The sequence below is a fragment of the Neopelma chrysocephalum genome, unplaced genomic scaffold (assembly GCF_003984885.1).
Source record: "Neopelma chrysocephalum unplaced genomic scaffold, ASM398488v2 Primary Assembly neopelma1_42, whole genome shotgun sequence".
Classification (NCBI taxonomy): domain Eukaryota; kingdom Metazoa; phylum Chordata; class Aves; order Passeriformes; family Pipridae; genus Neopelma; species Neopelma chrysocephalum.
In genome coordinates, this window is record NW_020897700.1 from 18157226 (window position 1) to 18175953 (window position 18728).

The 18728-nt window shown below is 35.8% G+C and overlaps 1 protein-coding gene across 4 annotated transcripts in view; it reads right to left on the bottom strand.

Moving 5' to 3' along the window:
* Window positions 1–15975: 15975 nt before the first annotated feature.
* Window positions 15976–18728, bottom strand: part of GRIA2 (glutamate ionotropic receptor AMPA type subunit 2) — a 96284-nt gene continuing 93531 nt past the window's right edge. For all 4 annotated transcript variants that reach the window (XM_027676839.1, XM_027676836.1, XM_027676840.1 and 1 more), the window contains one exon: window positions 15976–18728. This exon is cut by the window's right edge and continues 94 nt beyond it. In XM_027676839.1, the coding sequence (XP_027532640.1) occupies window positions 18658–18728 (71 nt within the window). In that variant the 3' untranslated portion in view covers window positions 15976–18657.

Genomic DNA, 18728 nt, shown 5'->3' on the forward strand with positions numbered 1-18728 from the left:
GTAACATCTCAGTTCTGGGATCTCAAATCTGAACTATCAGAGAGGGAAATGCAAATTGGATAGGCCAGGTAAGATTCATCTAACTTTCCAGTAGTTTGTCATCATAAGGACTACAAGATCAATGCTGCACAGAAAAATACATTGCTGTAGGAGCCACACCCAAATTATCCTCTCTTACAGCTTCTGACAGCAGACATGTCACCATCTTAGTCTAAGTCCTAAAGAGTGGATAAAAAAATGTTCATTTTCTGGCATACGAATCAGACTTTATCATGGTCAGAAACTCCAAAACTTCCATACTATTTCCCACTGCTTATTAGGAATGTTCTCAGTATGTGCAGCTCCTGCAGGACCCTTCTCCTGCTTTAAAATATTCCCCCCAGAGTTTACTCTGATGGTATGCAATGAGCATTGATGCAAAGTAATTACAGCTTCAATTTGTGCACTCATTCTCATCGTCTTTTCCAGAGAACCCAAATGTATGAGACCTACTAAAAGTGCTTCTCCAGACAGCAAACAGAGAACATGGAATTATCATACTGATGCAACCTCACTGTCTTCTGCAGACTTTTAGTAAAATGATGTTGAAAACAATGGAGAAATGGAAGACAGCAAGGTTTCTTTGCTTCTCTTTTCCTCCATATAAAAATATGGAGAAATATGAGGCATCCCACATGTATTAACTTTGTTCATTGGAGTTTCACCACCTGAACATGAACTCCTGAAGAAGATCTAAGGAAAGTGGTTGTTTTTATGAATATTGAACAAGAAGGAAGAAATGTCTTTATCTGTCCCAAAATCCAACACTCGGTTTTGCAAATAATGATGACAAAGTAATGTATATTGGATACAATATTAAATGGAAGCACAAGATGGGTCTTGAAAACAACCTTTTTCTGTCAAGTGAAAGACTAAATTAAAGACTAAGGCACCTCAAGTGAAGAGGTTTAAGAGGCAATTAAGTCATGATCCATTTGTTCTGTATAAAAGGAATATATCTCACCGCAGCAGACTTTTCGATCTAGCCAACTCAGGCTCTCCAAGAAATACTTGAGTGCTTGAGTATGGATTAGATTGCATTTTTTAGGATTATATTTTTGAAATGAAGCTAACAAGCTGTCAAAGCAGATTACAAAGGACTGTGCTAAGTTTCTGCTACAAGGGCTCTTTTGGTCAAGACTGGATGTTTCTGTAAGCAGTATCCTCAGTTGACTCAATATGGAAATCTCCAAAGATGGTTTCCTAGCAAGTGAGGAAACAAAAGTTCCTTTTTACTTGAGATCTATTGAGAGATATATATCTTTTTAGTATAAGTATAGAGGACAGTTTTTTTCTGGTTTCAGACTTCAAAATCAGTGCCAAATCTAATTTCTCTTTAAAAATTTGTCTCATGAGCTACTCCAGGAAATGTGGATGGAACACATCTCAGCAAGCACTTTCTTTCTTTAGGGTTGTTGGTGGTGGTAGTTGCTTGGGTGTGGTTTTTGCTTTGTTGTTGTTGTTGTTGTTGTTGTTTTCTTTCTGACTCTAGGAATGGTAAGCTCATTCCTGTTTGGTTGGCTGAGTAAATGGTCTCACATTAGAACTTTTTGTCTTGTCTTTCACTCTTGACTGATTCATAGTCCACTATGGAAGCAACTTAAAATATATATTAATTTGCTAAATGTCAGCAATCTAAATAATTCACAGGTCTACTTCTACACTATTCTGACTTGATTATGAATCACCAATGAAATGAAACACATGCACTGGGCATACTTTTTGCCTATCTGTTTGATATAATTTTATGCCTCTCACTAAACATGCCCTCAGGACAGGTATGAATATTAAATCTAAAATAGCTGGCTTATTCCTCTAGAAAAACTAGTGCAAACTCTTCTTGTAGAGTACTATGGGATTTCAGGTTTTCATTTTTCACTCCATGCATTACAATCACTACTTTACAATTTTTCTTACATATGCTTTCAGAGACAAACCCATATTCTGAATTCTATTGGTATGCTTAAAATCTAGTACAGTCTGCACCATAAAGTAAAACAAAGCTCCACAGGTGGTCACATAAAAAAAAAATAATTGTTAAAATACATTCAGTGCACATCCAGAGTAGCCTGAAGTATTGTTTCTTCAAAGAAGCACTGATTCTGCAGTGAATAAGAGAACAGATTGGCAGCAAGAGCCTCTGGGCCTGCCCTGCAGAGCTTTCAAAATCATGTCTTTCTTGGCAATAGTCTAATGAGACATCTAAGCTTCTCTTTGCTAGCTTAATATTTTTGGCAGGAACAACCACATTTAGCATAAAATACCAGTAATCAAGGTTGAGCAGCTTGGGTTTTTACACATTTTCCCTTTTCCTATTAAAAAAATAAATCAGAAACTAATGATCAGAGACCTTAAAAATTTCTGCAATACCAGCTCACATGTCTTGGCACAGGATATTCTACTCAAGACAATTTCCTTCAGACTTCTTTCCTATTCTGCAACTTTTATACTTCAGCATGTCAAGTGCATTCACTTTGGACAGAATAAAAAAACAGACTGTGACACCCTATCAAGGTTATCCTCACAGACATCAGTAGCAAGGTAGAGGTTACTCCTACCTCATTTGTAACTTATCAAATCAACTCAAGGTAATTTTAAAGACCTTATCAAGCAAATCTCTCAGCTAGATCTGTGAAAAGTGTCTACAAGTAAGATTTAAAGCTTCACCACTTTTCAGCGCCCAGGTATCATCCATTCCTAGGAGCTCTCCGGGTTCTCTAAGCATCTTTCACTGGAAACTTCAACATCTGTCTTTGGACAAAGCAAAAAGCATGTAAATCTGAATTAACCTGAGCTTTAAATTGTCCAGCTTGAATCTCAGTAATCATTTACATCTTCTCAGTGTGAGTCTTCTCAGATTAACATCACCAGCAATGGCAGCATAGTTTTACCACCTTATGTAGATAGTGGGAGACCTGAATCATGTTCTTCTCTCCCCTGGGGAACCCTTTACTAAATATGCCTTCTACATGACTCTGGCACTTTGGTGCACACCTATCCCATCTCGGCAGTTTGTGTTAGAAATCAAGGCCTGATCCACATTTAAACTCTTCAAGGCCACCACCTTTCAGAGTAGCTTAAACACACACACTGAGCAGAGTTTGGTCATGCTGCGTCTATACTGTGTGTAAGGAATGAACTGATCCAAGCTACCTTTTGAACAATGTCTAGGTTTTCTCTCAGAGGGAGCTCTCTTCTTGTAGACAGAAATCAGAAACAAACAAATGTGTACATGGTTGGGCAATGAGAGGATCAGAGCCCCAGAGCAAAAGAGAGAATAATCCAATTTGATAAGATATGTGCCCCTAATGCGGCTGCTCCAGTTCCCATGGAGCCCTTAACTCTCTGGTGGGAAAAGCTGAAGCCTGACTGTACAAGATGACCATATGAGAAAGGCAGATTTGGATTCCTGTTCTTCTGTTGCTGACTACACAAGAGTTTTCCATCCTGTCCTTAGAGCCACTGGAGCTGGAGTGGGTCTGGCTTTGCTTCAGTGTTAGTCACCAACTCTCCTTCGCTGATCTTACTCAGTGGCTGTTTAGCTGTTTCTTGCAAAAAAGAGTTGGTTTTCTGGGAGATATTTAATTTCCGAAAATACACCATATCACTAGTGACGAAAATTTCACCTGCAGAAAAAAGGATTTCTCATAAACTCTTTTGGACAACAAAAGGGATAAAATGAATGTTCTCCATATTCAAAGCAAGTGTTTGGGGGGATCTGTTGGTTATTTTTTGTTGTGGGCTTTTTTTTTTTTTTATTTAAAACACTTCCAATCACTGAGCTAGGGGATAAAAGGGCACCATGTGTATTTTTATCTTTTTGCAAAATGGCTGACATAGACACCTAAATCCAGGAGATCACACATTACTATGAATCTGGATTAGAAAAAAAAGCATCTCTGCAGCCAGACCATGTAATAGTATTCAGTGGAAAGAGACCTCCTGTATTGCTGAATTCCAGTCAACTTTCACACATAAAAATGCATTTTCATGGTTTTGCTAGTAGAATGATCTAAAGGCACATATTTGAATGCTTGAACACTTGCTTGATCATCTGTAAATGAGGAACCAGTGGTCCTCTGAGAGGTTGTTTCCTGTGAAAAAGGCTGTTCCACAGTGCCAAGGCACTGTCTGTGTAGGGTACAGCCTTCTGACCTGACTGCCAAGCAGATCTGTTGCTCTGAAACTAGAAAGGTTCTCAATCCACCCTAAATTTATGCCTTGCCAATTTTCCCAAACTGTTTTGGTGCCAGCATTGTTTTTTTATAAGTAAGCAGCTTTTCTCCGTTTTGTGAGGAAGCTCTTCTCCCACTTCTATTTATTAACAGCAGTCACATTCTACATCAACTTCCATTTCATTGCATGAAAGAAGCTTGAGGTCTTTTTAAGTTTCTTCCATATGATAGATTACAAGCCTCCTAGTTCAGAGCATGAATTAATGAGCAACTTCTAACTACATTTCATAGTATAAGAATGAGGAGGCAACAAAGGAAATTAACAGCTAATGGGCTTAAGGCAAAAAAAAAGGTGGTTCTTTACACAATGTTGAGTTAAGCCATGACAATTTCTGTCACAGGATATTATGGTTGCCAAAGTTGAGATGAGTTCAAAGTGATTAGATAAATTGCAGGAAAGGATATGAAATGCAAAGATACCATCTATGTCTGAGGGAGTCCCTGATCCACAAACTGCTGGAGGCCATACAACAATCCCAGCAAAACCCACTGTGTGTGCAATCTTCAGTCTTCACAGGGCATTCACTATCAGACAGTGTTGGAAGCAAAACAATGGGTCCCCCTTTGATCTCCTGCTGTCTGAAAATTTTCTCCTACTTGCCTTAAGTGCCTTTCTTTCTATGCTATTCAGACTTATTTCCACTCCACAAACACATCCATTTCTTTCACTGCTTAATTTTTATCTTAACTTTGAATCATCAAATTAATTTCACCAGTCTTTTTCACTCATGTCAGGGTCATTATTTGTCTATAAAAATAGAATTGACCATAATACTGATTACTGAAGAATACAGTTTTGGGCTTACTCTTCCAGTGTAAAATTTCCTCAGGTAATGCCATCTTCTTCATCCACATTCCTGCTTCCCTCACAGCTCCTTTGCTTTATAGAGGAAACCTTCTGCAATTTATTTACCAGACTTTCTTGTCAAATCAGAACCAAAATATACATTGACTTTATGAGTTACAACTAAACTGTCATTAATGAACAATTCCACATCTTTATGTTCGGTATTCATATGTGAAAAAAAAATTGGTCTTTAATAGCTTTCGGAAAATCTACTGCAAGTTGATTTTTTTTAAACTGTTGTACTCTTTCTGACCTCTCTTAAAACTTCTTCAGATAACCAATCCCATCACTTTATGTGTTTCTGGTAATCTTTTCACTTATTTCAGATGTCTTTCCTAGTGTGAGTATTTCAGCAGTGGGGACTGGAGGAAAGGCTTTTAATAAAAATCTCTGCCAGGTGTAATTTCTTTGCCCAAAGAGATCTTGTGATCTCCTTCAAATTCAAGACTTCACTCCTACAGCTCTAATTAGTTCCCACAGGTGACATCCACACTGCAACAAAATGCCCCAAAATATTCCTGTATACTCAAGCTAATAAGCATGCAATATCCTCTGTTTATTACAGTAAACTTTCCTAGACACCATACTTAGTTGGCACCAGGGACAGCTGTAGCAGCTTAATGGGATAGATGGTGAGTCTGGTGCCTGGGAACATGCCAGGCACTGCTGCTTGTATATGAGTATGGAGCCAGCCTTGACGTGTCAGTTTGAAAGAGAGACCCTTAACTATAAGGTTATTTTTGTTTATTCTTACACTAAATTTATGCTGAATCAACTGATCATCACCCAGTACAAGGTTACCCTCTACAAGCCAGTGTTCTCAGAGATTTCATTACTTTCAGAAATATTGCTTGACAACCATCACCTAATGGAGATTCAATGATCCTGGAAATGCTCCATGGGTTTAAGGTGTTTTAATGCTAATCTGGACATTATTTTTTCACCAGTGCAGCACTTTTGCATCCTAGACATATTTTAACCTTTATGCATTTAAAGCCTTTTTCTTTTGTCTCCTTCTGTCTCATTTCACAGTGATTGTGAAAAATAAACTCACAGTTGTCCCAGAAGACTGCTATTCTGGGTATGCTGCCAGTTATTAGTGGCATAGATAGTCCTGTAAGTAGGATATCTTAAACATCTTTGTCAGTTTAACTTTTTCCTTGTAAAAATCTGAGAAATGGCTTATAAGAGATTTTCACTCTTCAGTTTAGATGGTAGGCATACCAAAAATAAGACAGTTCACAGTAAAAACGATGCAGAATGTTTTCACCAACCTAATCTGCTTTCATAGGCCATGTCTGATGCCTGAAATGAGGTGGTGGTGGTGTTTTTTGGTTTTGTTTTTTTTTCTTATTTTATGTTTGGGGTTTTTTTCCCCCCCCAGAATAAAAAAAAGGGTGATTGTCTTTTCTAGTTTGTTTTTTTTTTTTTCCCTGGAAAACAGCGAAATGGAGAAATGGACAGACAGGTGGGTACGGGAAAGGCTACAATTTCCAGTGAGTTATAGTTCTCACTCCTACATACAAGTGTTTGCACTTTGGGAAAAGAAATGGCCCAGCACAAGTCCTTGCACTGGTTTTAAGATCTATTATTGCATACATGTATCATTCTGAATTTAAATCCAGTGTCTGGAAGCAAGATATCTCTTTAACTCTGTGCCAGGACATTTTCCACTTCAAAGAGGACTTGTGCTCATTGAGGTCTTTTATATAAAAAGTGACATCTAGCCCTGCAGTATTACATACAGCTTACTTGTGCAGAAGTTCATTTTCATCAAAACACAGAATATTGGCACTTTGGTAAAGAACAATAGGCCTTTTCTGCAGCTCTACAAATTGTAACCCATAGATAAAAAATATTCTTCTTAATACAATGATCTATTATTTTATTAGAGATCGGGTTAGAAGAAGTTTTAAGGCGAATGCGATATAGATTATGAAGCAGTAGAATACACAAGTTTTGGAGTTTGTAAGACACCTTTTTGTTTATGCCATTTTAACTCATTTTCCCAAAGTGACATTTAGGTTAAATAGCTAAATGGCTTCCATCAAGGGGAATGGCAGCACACTGTCCATAATTTTTACCAACAACTCTTCTAAAGAATAACATGATTAAAGCAGGTCTCAAGTCTGAATCCATCTGAAGGAATAACAGAAAGATTAACTCCATGTTTAGTGAATGCTACAGAATTTATTCAATAAAGTCTCCAAATAAGCATGGAAAGTACAGGCCTGACTACAATTGAATGTATCTGAAATAAGACACTTCACATGGCTGATTGAACATGAGCACACAGACAAATGGAATTGGAAAGTTTAACACAGAAAGTTTAAATTTTGTGGTTCCTACCATCATTTATAACAATCACTAACATGTAAAACAACACAATGGGCAATCCATCTTGCAGACAACACAGAAGTTTCTAAGCTAAGTCATGGCAACAAACTAATTTAAGAATTAATTTTCATGCATCTAGGTATCATAACTTGATTTCAGAACTCAAATGCTATCAAAATGTACTACCTCCTCAAGTTCAGAGTAGAAACATACAAAAAAATACTTATTTGGTGAAGACAGAATGATTCAGCAAGTTCCAGGCACTTGCAAAATAAGCATTTTATGTTTGCAGCTGCATGTATCTCTGAAGGACGAGCTTCCAAAAAGAAATTAAGGAAGTATTCCAAGAAGCAGCAATGCTATGCTAATAAAATCAGCAGCATAAGATGCTCACAAGAAAAGTTTTTCTTTTCCTCAGTTATCACAATTAGAGCCAAAATTCATTTACTTGGAATTAGTATCACCAGATGGAAGTCACAATATATGTATATTTTTCTATATCTTACTCCATTTTTCATTAAGAAAATTTAGAATCAAATATTAAAGCCTTAGTATTAAACACAACACATACGTTCACACCAACACAACCTGCCTGCCATGTCTCACATTTTATTTCTCCTGTACATTTGTTCATTTATCATCTCTTATCCTCAGCATCCTAACTTGCATGCTTAAATCTTCACTTTAGAGTACCATAAATAATAAATTATTTTAAAAACACTGTATATGCCTCAAGGTTTTATACAAATTAAATGTTGTACCTGAATGGTATCATTAATCAGTAGCTAATGGCCACTGAGGGAACTTTAGCAGGTTTCCAACAACAAGACATACATACAAAATCTGGAAGATTTAAATTTTATCAGCCATAAAGGTCTCAGAGGAATTAAGATGAAAAGCAGCCAAGCACCTATAAATAAAAATGTCAGTATCTGCAGAAGGTTTCAGAAATATATCTGTGGTGTCCTACGCGCCACCATTTTGTTCCTAAGAGGGAGAAAAACAGCATGCAAGATGTTTCAGACACAAAGACAATAGTGGATGAAAATTCACATTAAAATAAAGCAGTAACAGTATACTGTTTCTAATGATCAGACAGGGAAAGGACCCTACATGATTTGGTGACACTTTGCACCAAAAAGTAGTCTATTATCAAAATCAATTTTCTTCAGGCACTTTGATGATAGGACTTAGGTATATGATTAATTCTTCAGAATCTGACCTAAAACATGAGCTAAGCTCTGTAAGGCGATGCCTTTGATGAGGACATCTACTGTAGACGATCTGTCCATACTAGACATTACGAATGATATGTAATGGTGATGGAATTCTGCAGGAGGAGGACATGGTGCATTAATTCATGTGCATTTGGCACTGATCAAAAAAAAAAAACTCCTGACACGGCTAAGTTTGAAGATGTAACTGAAAGTAAAAAAATCATGAGTTATTTTTTAAAGAAAAATTCCTTTGTGCATTTCATTCCTTTGTGCATGACATCTTTAAATAGAATTCAGTTACTTTGAGCTGAGTCTGCAAAAACACCTCTGTACACACTCTTTACCATAACATTTTCTACTCAGGGGAACACAATTGCAGAATACAGAAGCCACTTAGTTTCCCCCCTCACTAAGGGATGCTCAGAGGCAAGTCAGTTTTTAAAAAGATTTTTTTTTCCAGCATTTTTCTGAAAGGACTTCAGGAATGCTCTGTCATATTATGCACTACTCTTTTAAGATATTTCCCCACTGACCTCTGCATCAGTATCTGCACTAAAACCAAAACTCTACAAAACAAGTGAACAATCACATCCACATGGAAATTAAGTCAGACAGAAGACATCTATTATTACATTGGGCAGCTCTACCATCTATCTATAAGAGCAGGGGAATATTTTCCAAGTATCCAGGTGGCTTCACTGATGCCAATCAGCCATCAGAGCATGTAATAGCAGAGGGAATTAATAGAGAAAACTAATTTTCTTTGTTTTTTTACAAAAGCTGTAGTGAAAGGAAAACAAGCAAAAAGATGATTTTTTTAGAAATTAACCAAACCAAGCAAAATCTCACTTAAATCCTCGTGGAACAACTCCTTGTATTTTTATTCTCTGCTATAGCATGAAGTCTTCTACATTTTCAGTATAAAATAGTGTCTTAAAAAATACTGGCTTGACTGATAACTCACACTTCCCCTCAGTAAACACTTTTTATCAGCTTTAGTTAAGAGCTTAAGAAAACCCCAAACCCTGACAATATTGCCAGCAAGAAAACTAAAGAAAAATGATTAGTTAAGTGTTGAAATATTGCCTTTAAAATATAAAGCAAGCCAGCTGAAGAGAAACGCAGACTCCCCATTTGGAATGAAAATAGTTCACCCTCAGATTTGATGTTTATCCCCAGAAAATGAATTGATGCAGGCAGCCAGAACGAGACCCAGATTTAGCTAAGCAGTAAGTCTGCCCATAAAAATTTCACAAAGTAGCCTAAAACAGTGAATACCTGGAAGCTGGATAGGTCTAAGTTTTAAATGCCAGAGGCTATATCCAGTGCCTACACTTATTATGACACGTACCTGCTTCACCACATAAAACTACTGAACCTCTTCTAACTTTCTAACTTAAATTAGAACTAAATTTCTAGTTTATGTACTAAGCAGTATTGTAGTGTCAAGTCACGGCTTCAAAATCCCATCCTACAGTCTCATGGAAGCTTGGTTTGCATTCTCTTACCAACACTTTTGTTGCCTATTCCTTCTAGCAAGACACTGTTGTGTTTTTTTTTCAACAGATATTCAAAGAAGAAATAAAAAAGAAAATAGCACAGATCAGGTGGCATTGTCACACTGAGCAATTTTGCTTCAGTCTTCAATTATTTGTATTGCTCCTAACTTAGGTTTGTGTAAGTGATCTAAGGATACCCTTTAAGAAAGAGAAAACCCCTTTAATTGTACTATTTGGGTATATATATATTAATATACAGACATTCTGACACAGAAAACCCACTTGTCAAACCCATAATCCTTTGATTTACATAGCATATTAGAACATGCATAAGAAAGGCTGTCCATATAATGTAATCTTAGCTAGCATCTTACAAAAAAATAATTCCTACAGTCTCATGATTCTGTCTATTGGGAAGCTCACGTGTTTTATGACAACATATGATGTTGTAATTCATAAAGTAGTGACTTCTTTTCTCTATGAGAAAAATCTCCATGAAATTGTTCAGCCAGTCAAGATGGCTGTGCTTATTTTTCTCAAGTGAGGGTAAATGCCAAGTTTCCTGTATGTTAAAAAATACATTATTTTTTTATATCAAAGCAATTTTTCTAAAGTTACATCCTGAATTTGCTGAATATGGATGGCTGTAGTTCAGGGAAGGAAAAAAGCTTTTCAGAAAGTATGGATAGGGGAAAGAGGGGACAGCTCTCTTCTTCCCACCCTGGCATCATGTTAAGAGCAGAGAAATAGTTTTTGCATCTCGACCATGCCAACAATTCAGTTTTGCTAGCATGAGTGCCAAGCGTGGTGATTCCTGGGCACATCACTGTGTGACTGCACACAGACAGGTGGAAGGTTCGGACTTGGTCCTGACATCCCAGCTTCCCTGGACTCCAGCAAGGTAGGATCTGACTGAAGCATATTAATTACTTTATTCTCCTCAGAGAAGTCTTTGTCCCTGCTGTTTGAGAAAGATTCTTTAAAAGGTGTGACTCACGGGACATATTTATCAGCTGAATCACTTTGAATGATTTGGGCAACATCTCACATCAGCAAGCAGGGTATGCAATGTTACTTTTTTTCCCTCAATGTGCTAAAATCTCTCCCAGTGATAAAAGATCAAAAAGTAAACTACAAGCAAAAAATGCCAAAGATGTCCTATAGAAAGCAGCACATAAGGTGGACTAAGCAGAACTGATGAACTTGTCCCAGTATAACTGTGGATTTATAACACTAAAAAAATATTTATATGTTAAATGTTTGCTAGAATAAGCAAAACATACAGTGAAAAGTAGTGAAAACTATTCCTTGGGTAAACAAGTACCTTAGGTGAGTATACCTGTCAGGATGAAGAAAACATATCAAGCAAAATCCTGCTCTCACTGAGGACAATGGCTTTATAAAAACAGTTTATCACATGCTTTTTTATATATTCAGAAGGTGCAGATTTAAAAAATGTGGTAATACCACAGGTGAAACCAATCAATAGAAATTGCCTGAAAATTGTCTGCCAAGCCTACACCATGAGTTATTTCATATAGTTTATACTAGTTTGTCTATGCTAGTAAAAAAAAATAAAATATAAAATGTGGACAGAATTCTGCCACAGCACCACAGCAGTATATTTTATTGCACAATATTCAAAGTAGGTAGTGTAATATCCAGCCCTGTCAATGCCCCAGCATTTTGTTTTTGAGGCAGTAAGTTTTTATAGAGGTTTTGGTTTAGAAAATCAAGTAATAACTTGCAAAGAGCAATATTTTGTTTGTTCATATAATTTTAGATTTAACTAAACCTAAGCCTCTCAGATCAACCATTTGGATTTTTAAATAGCAAAGACCTCAATTTGAAAAACTAAGCATATACACAAACCCATCATCCTTGCTGCTAAGTGAGAGGCAATGACACATGCAATAGCTTTCATTTGACCTTTTTGTGTAGGCAAAAGGTAGCGTGGAAGAGCCCATTTGTCTCACAGAAGTTCTGTAGAACTTAATCCCATCAGTGAGAACAAGGATGATCACAGGATTTACCCCAGATTTTGAAGTTATAGGATTCACTGTTGATTGACTCCCATGGGGATTCATACTGTCCTACAGAAATGCAAAATTCCATATTCATTCAAACGAGAGGTGGTAAGGCACTTGCTTATGAACCTTCCTGTTGCTACTGGCCCTAATATGAATTATTGCTGTGGTTATCATCACTTTTGAGTATGGCCTTATCAAAACCAGCACTAGTTTTACTATTGCACTGTGCATGGATATGTATACATACATATACACTGGAACATCCACGATCTTCATTTTTATGTATCAGCATCTCTGCTTATTTATTCACACAAAGTAGTCGAAGCTGAATGAAGAATTCTACCTACAGGTAACTTGGATAAGCTGCCAAACCACTTAGTTCTAAAGTAATGTAAATATTCCTCTAACGGTTTTGTGAAATTATTAAAAACAACAGTAATAAATACAAAGGCAAACACCTAAGTAAAAATCATGTTGTTTGTATTACTGTATCTTTAGTCACTGTGACAGTATAAAAAAAAAATCTACTTCCTCAAAACCAGAAAAAATATTTCAGTAGATATTCTGCTTTTTAGGAGTATGAGGTAACCCAACATGGGTTTGCGTTTCATAGTGAAACTCACAAGGAAAGCAACCACTGAAAAATACTGTTATTTTTAAAGCATACTATTCATTGAAAGAGCTATAACTTGACCTCTCTGATGACATTTTTCTTTAAACTCACAGAATATGGTGCTGAAGGGTAGGCAGTAACAACTTAACTTGAAAATTGGGTTAACAGTTGTTTTATAAAAGCCCTCCAGCACATTTTTAACAAGATGCTCTTGATACTTCAGTAAAGCATCAATATGCCAGAAGTACTCTGGACTGCCTCCTTCTAAGAAGCAACGGGGCCTAGGGGAAAGTGTCCCTGCCCATGGCAGGGGGGTTGGAACTAGATGATCTTTAAGGGCCCTTCCAACCCAAACCCTTCTATGATTCTACGATTACTAACAGTAAAACCTCTAGAAAGATATTTTATATTCCAGTTTTAAGAACTTTTTAGCATAAACTGAACATTATTATTTCAAAACTGCTCTAACAGTGGGGTTTTAGAAGAAAAAAAACCCTAAGTATATTTTCTATCCTTAGAAAACATGGATAAATTATCTCTGTTGTCTCTTTTGAAGATACCTTCACCTTGTAGGATTGAGAGGGGACAGAAAAATGACATAAAACTGCCTCTCCAGCTCCTATTTCAGCTTTTCCTACCTGCTTGCCTTCTGTGCATGGAAAGATGCAAAGGAGGCAGTGTGGTCCTGCACTGCTCACGGGATCCATTGGAATCCCTGTTAGTCGCATTTCCCTAGATCCAAGCCCCAGATAGGAACTATCTGAAGACAATTTCAAGGGGCTGGTCCAGGCACTAATGTTTAGCAGCCCTTTCCTACTCTGTAAGACAAATTTTCAAAATCAGGTTTGCGATATTTAAAGCAAATAAATGAAACCCATTTTAATTTAAATATGTATTTTAAATCACAGTTTTCAGTTCGAAGACTAGTAGGAGTAAATTTAACACAGATAAGTCAGTCTCAAAAAGTCAGCATTTGTTAAAAATTATGACAAATTACATGTGAACTTTTTCTCTATGCCTACAGTATGTAGTAATAGTCCTTTCCTGTTGAGTGGGAGCTTTAAGTGTAAAGGGAGGAAGAATAATGGGCAAATTGTACAAAGTTATTCACTGGACAACTTCATGAAATTAGGTACTTTTCTTTTATGTATAAAGAATTTTCTCACCACTGAGGTAAGTAAAGTACTGAGCTGCCTACAGAGGTAGCTAAACTTTCATCAGCAGCAAGACGTGAACAAAGGAGAGTGACAGAAGAACAAGTGCAGTGGATGATACCACTTGGACAAAGGGGTTATCTTAGATAACCTTTCCCATCTTTATCACCACTGCTGCTTTAATACAGAGACATATGCAATGAGCAATTGTAACAATTTTTAATGACTGTCAAATCAATTATAGTAAGTATCATACAGAGTAATTACAGTTCCTACCAGCCTACCAAGCTAAAAAGTATGCCTTAGAACTAACTCCGTATAGTGCGGCAAGAGGGAAAAAAAGAAAAAGCATTGTGTAACACGTCCCAAAAATAAGATTAGGGACTGGGGGAGGGTATTGTGACACATGAAAGCTGCAGGGGAATTAGAGCTATAATTCTCAGAATTTTTATATTGTATCTTACTATGCTCCATTTTTTGCCAATTGTTTACCAAAACATATACATTTTCTTTTATTAAAAAAATATCAATTCAATATGTTAAAGCACCAAATGACTCTAACTGAAGGTGTGATCATCAAAGTGATATTAACTATTTTAAGGAAATCTCTGAAAGAAAAGATGCATTACAAATATTACAGTTACTTTAGATTACAAGTACTTGACACCTACTAAATGAAAGTAGGAATCAATTAAGACTCTTTGTTATGAAGTTGTCACCATGTGAAGTTCCTGTGTTCCCGGATATTAGATGTAGACATGCTTATCAAACTTCTTCTTTCGGGAGAGAGGAAAGATAGCATTCAACACAGAAAACAGAAAAATTTTAGGGCAATTTTACTATTTATCTATTTGAAGCAGCCCTGAAGTTTAGAGTATTAGTACCAGTATGAGCAGAAATTTCAGAAAGACCAACAGTAGGTATAAATTGAATGAAATTTGTCACATCAGTGCAATTAATGTATACAATTCTCTATTGTGTCTCATACAGGTGTACAGTATTCTCTATTATCTAGAAACATTGATACTAGGGAAAATGTTTCAAATCAAGTCCACAGCTAAGTCACTTGCTTAATTTTTTTCAAAGTGCTTGATATGAATTCCTAAGATAATTTAGACCTGATGGATCTCTCACAGCAAATTTTTGTGATCCTGTGACAGCTTAAATGAAAAGATTTATTAAATTTTGCTGCTGTCAAGCAGGTCTGAGTAGCCTCTAGAAATACCACACAGAACAGCTGCTGCTGATTCTATTTTGCTGGTGACCACTGCATTCATATAACTGCACCAAATGACAGCTGAAATAATCTACTTGTATTTTAAAATACAATTAGTTGTGCAAGGTTTCATGTAAAGATATTGTCTGCCTCTACCAGCCAAAGAAGATGCTGATACCGCAGAAACACACTCTGTTAAAAAGTACAATACATTTACATAAAAACATTGAACCTTTCAGACTGCAAACCTCTTCAGACTCAATTTGTTTGTTATTACAGCAAACTCTCTGTTGTACTAGGTAACTAGTACTGATACTATGAATATATACAAAAAGTATCTGCCATTTCTCAGGTTCTTTCTCTGCTTTGGAGACATCAACAATCTGTTTAAGTTTTAAAAAGTACAGGTTGAAACTGACAATTTTAGATAGTGTTACTGAACAGATACCTAACCTAGTAGCTTAATCAACCTGTCACACTGCCATTGTAACTGTGATCAGGAAAGTTACAGTCCGGAGATACAATTATATTGTTGCAAGGAAGTTACATTACTTCATTTAATTGTAACAAAAAGTACAGTAAATCTATCCTTGAGCTACAAGATGACTTGGGATAATATTTATGCTCTTCATTGAAACTTCATTCAAGAAAAGAAGAAACTTCATAAACTCTTCAAGGAAATTTCTTGTCTGTGGGGACAAACAGGTTTGCTCCATGTAAAATCTTAGAAAAATATATTTATAATAAATAAGAAACCAGATTTCAATAACACTAAGCAGACGTTAAAGGTCTTTTGCCTTTTTTAAGAAGATCTTTTATGTATGATTGAAGTTTATACAACACTCCAGAAAAGCCATGTGTTAGATTGAAAAATAAAATCAGAAGCATTTTCTGTCATATAAGTATACATGAAAAAACGAGAACGTTAATGTCTTAGAAAGTGTGTGTCCAGCTTTGTACGTTACTCATTTAACAAAGCAGAAAATAAGATACTGTACTTTAAACAAAAAGCTACAGTAAAAGGACATTTTGAAATTTACACAAGTTTGAGTTCATAAACATTTTGGTTGCTCCATAACAGTTTTCATATAAAATGAATAAAAAACCCTTGGACAGCTTTCATCACTCTTGACTACTTTTCACTTAAATGCACACAGACATACTTTATATAGCAATATACTGATGTACTGTTAACATGGATATTAAACTATTATTACTGCTTTTTTAACTGAAATGTGCATTATCGAATCAATATTATCTGAATTGAAATACTCATACATTATGTATTCCCATCATGTTGTTAAGTATAAAAACATGAAAATATAACTTTACATTATTTCCGTTATATACATCAGTTCAGGCTTGACAAAGATTTTTTTACGCTATGATTTTTAGAGGAATAAGCCCAGAGGTACAATAAATAGCTTTCCACTGTATACAGTAATGCATTTCTACTTTTTAAAAAAGTTTACATTACCATATGAATATTACTTTAGTTTGGTCATTCTAGCAATTAACATTAAAAATCCAAATGCATTCCCCAACATTCCTGATGAGGAGTAATGCACAGAACACCTATGAATTACAGATGCATCAAGAAATGGTTTAGTTTAATTAGAGGGAAGTATTGGTAGGTTTGACATTGAAAACACTGTATACACCTCTTCTGCTGACCACACTGAGAGTATACACTGTGTTCACCTGCTTGCAGAAACAGCCTCAGAGTTTGTACCACAAGAAGGGATTTCAAGTTTCTGATAAATGCTTTGCCTTCTCCAAAGCTCAGTAAACATTATACTTCAGTCTAAGAAATGGATTCCAACTAAAACTGCAAGTCATATTTCAAATTTTATTTAAGTCCAAAGTAAAATATATATTTACTGATACTGCATGAGGCAACGTATCCACAATGCAGAAAAACGTAAGCTTTTCAACCAAATGTACAGAATTTTATCTACAGGGAAAGCTAGAGAAACATGATGTTGCTTTGATTTGCATTAGCATTTAAATTAATATTATTGCACCCCTCCTAGGATTCCTTTTTGCTTTTTAAGTAGTTATTGTTTTTAAATACACATAATTAAAACATATGGTAACTTCAGATAGCAAAGAATATTCATAATGATTAAAATTCAGGAAAATTTTCATCAGTACAGACTTGTATCTAATTCGAGTTATCAATCAATTAAAAAAGACATTGCCAAGGTTTTGGGTTTTTGTTTTCATAAGAAAGAACTTCAGTAGCTACAGCTTAGAATTACCTTTTAACAGTTTAAAAACTGCTTCGTTAAAGAAAAAATTTGACAACCGCATTTGTTTCACACTTTAACAAAATATTTATCACTGTTTTACTGCTTGCCATTTATCGATTTTTACTGATACTCTTCTCTCTCTGTATACGTATTTGTGAACTCAATTGTACAAAAGTAGAGATAGATATCAACCAAATCTTTGGATCATTAAGTCTCTGCATGTCAGAGCTAAGAGGAGCTCTAAAACAGCACCCATCTGACTCTTCATGTGCCAGTATCCGCTCCAACCCAGAACAACCTTGATCTTCAGAGTTCAACATGCATATCTGAGCATCACAGCTTGGGCTCGTCTGTAGGAAAAAAACTGTCGAATGGATTCAAGTGAGTTGGGAGTGGCGACACTGCCAAAAACTGAAACATTGACCCAACCTTGACAGTGTCCTTTTAGATTTCAGACTCTTTATAACCCAACTAGTAAAATTAATGGAACACTTGCAAATAAAACCATAGAAAAAAGTTTATTTCAAATGTCAAGCATTGCCAAGTAAATTTTATATTAACACCAAATGTTAAAGAATAGAATATACAGCAAAGTTTTAATAACAATATTAAATTACAAGATTTGAACCTTTAATTATTATTTCTTCTCTTCTCAACATTACATATTTGGCTTTGAAAAATATGGAACTGATGCCTTAAGCCTTACTTTCATATTCCACTTCCCCGCAGTCTAATTTCTTTTTTTTTTCTTTTTTTTTTCTTTTGTCATATTTAACCATTATGGAAGCAAATTTATTTAAAAGCCAGTTTTTGTTTGTGAAAATACCTAAAAATATTTTTTTTCATTTTATATGGGTTTTTTTCTTATAAAACATGTCACATCTTGATGCAATTGATGTCAAGTGTGCTTAAGTCAATATGAACCAAGGGACTAACAACAGTGGCTGCAGAAACTGGTGTGTTGCCTGTACAACGACTTCAGTTAGATTACAGTACTTCCATGTTAGCTGTGCATGTCAGTCAAGCTTCATCTTGAACTTGTGTAGAAAATGGTGTTGTGTTTTGCACTAAGCATTCATTACAATCCAAGATGAACTCCACAAATACAAGAATTCTTGGCTGAAAGAAAAGTCTTCAAGATACTGGATGCCTCTCACCACTTTGACAATAAACGCACAAGAAAACCATTGTGTAAGGCACTCAAAAGGTTCTTATCAATCACGAGAGATCAGTCACACTGACATTCATTCCCATGCCAGGACTCACGTAAGGTACTGCATGCACTGCTT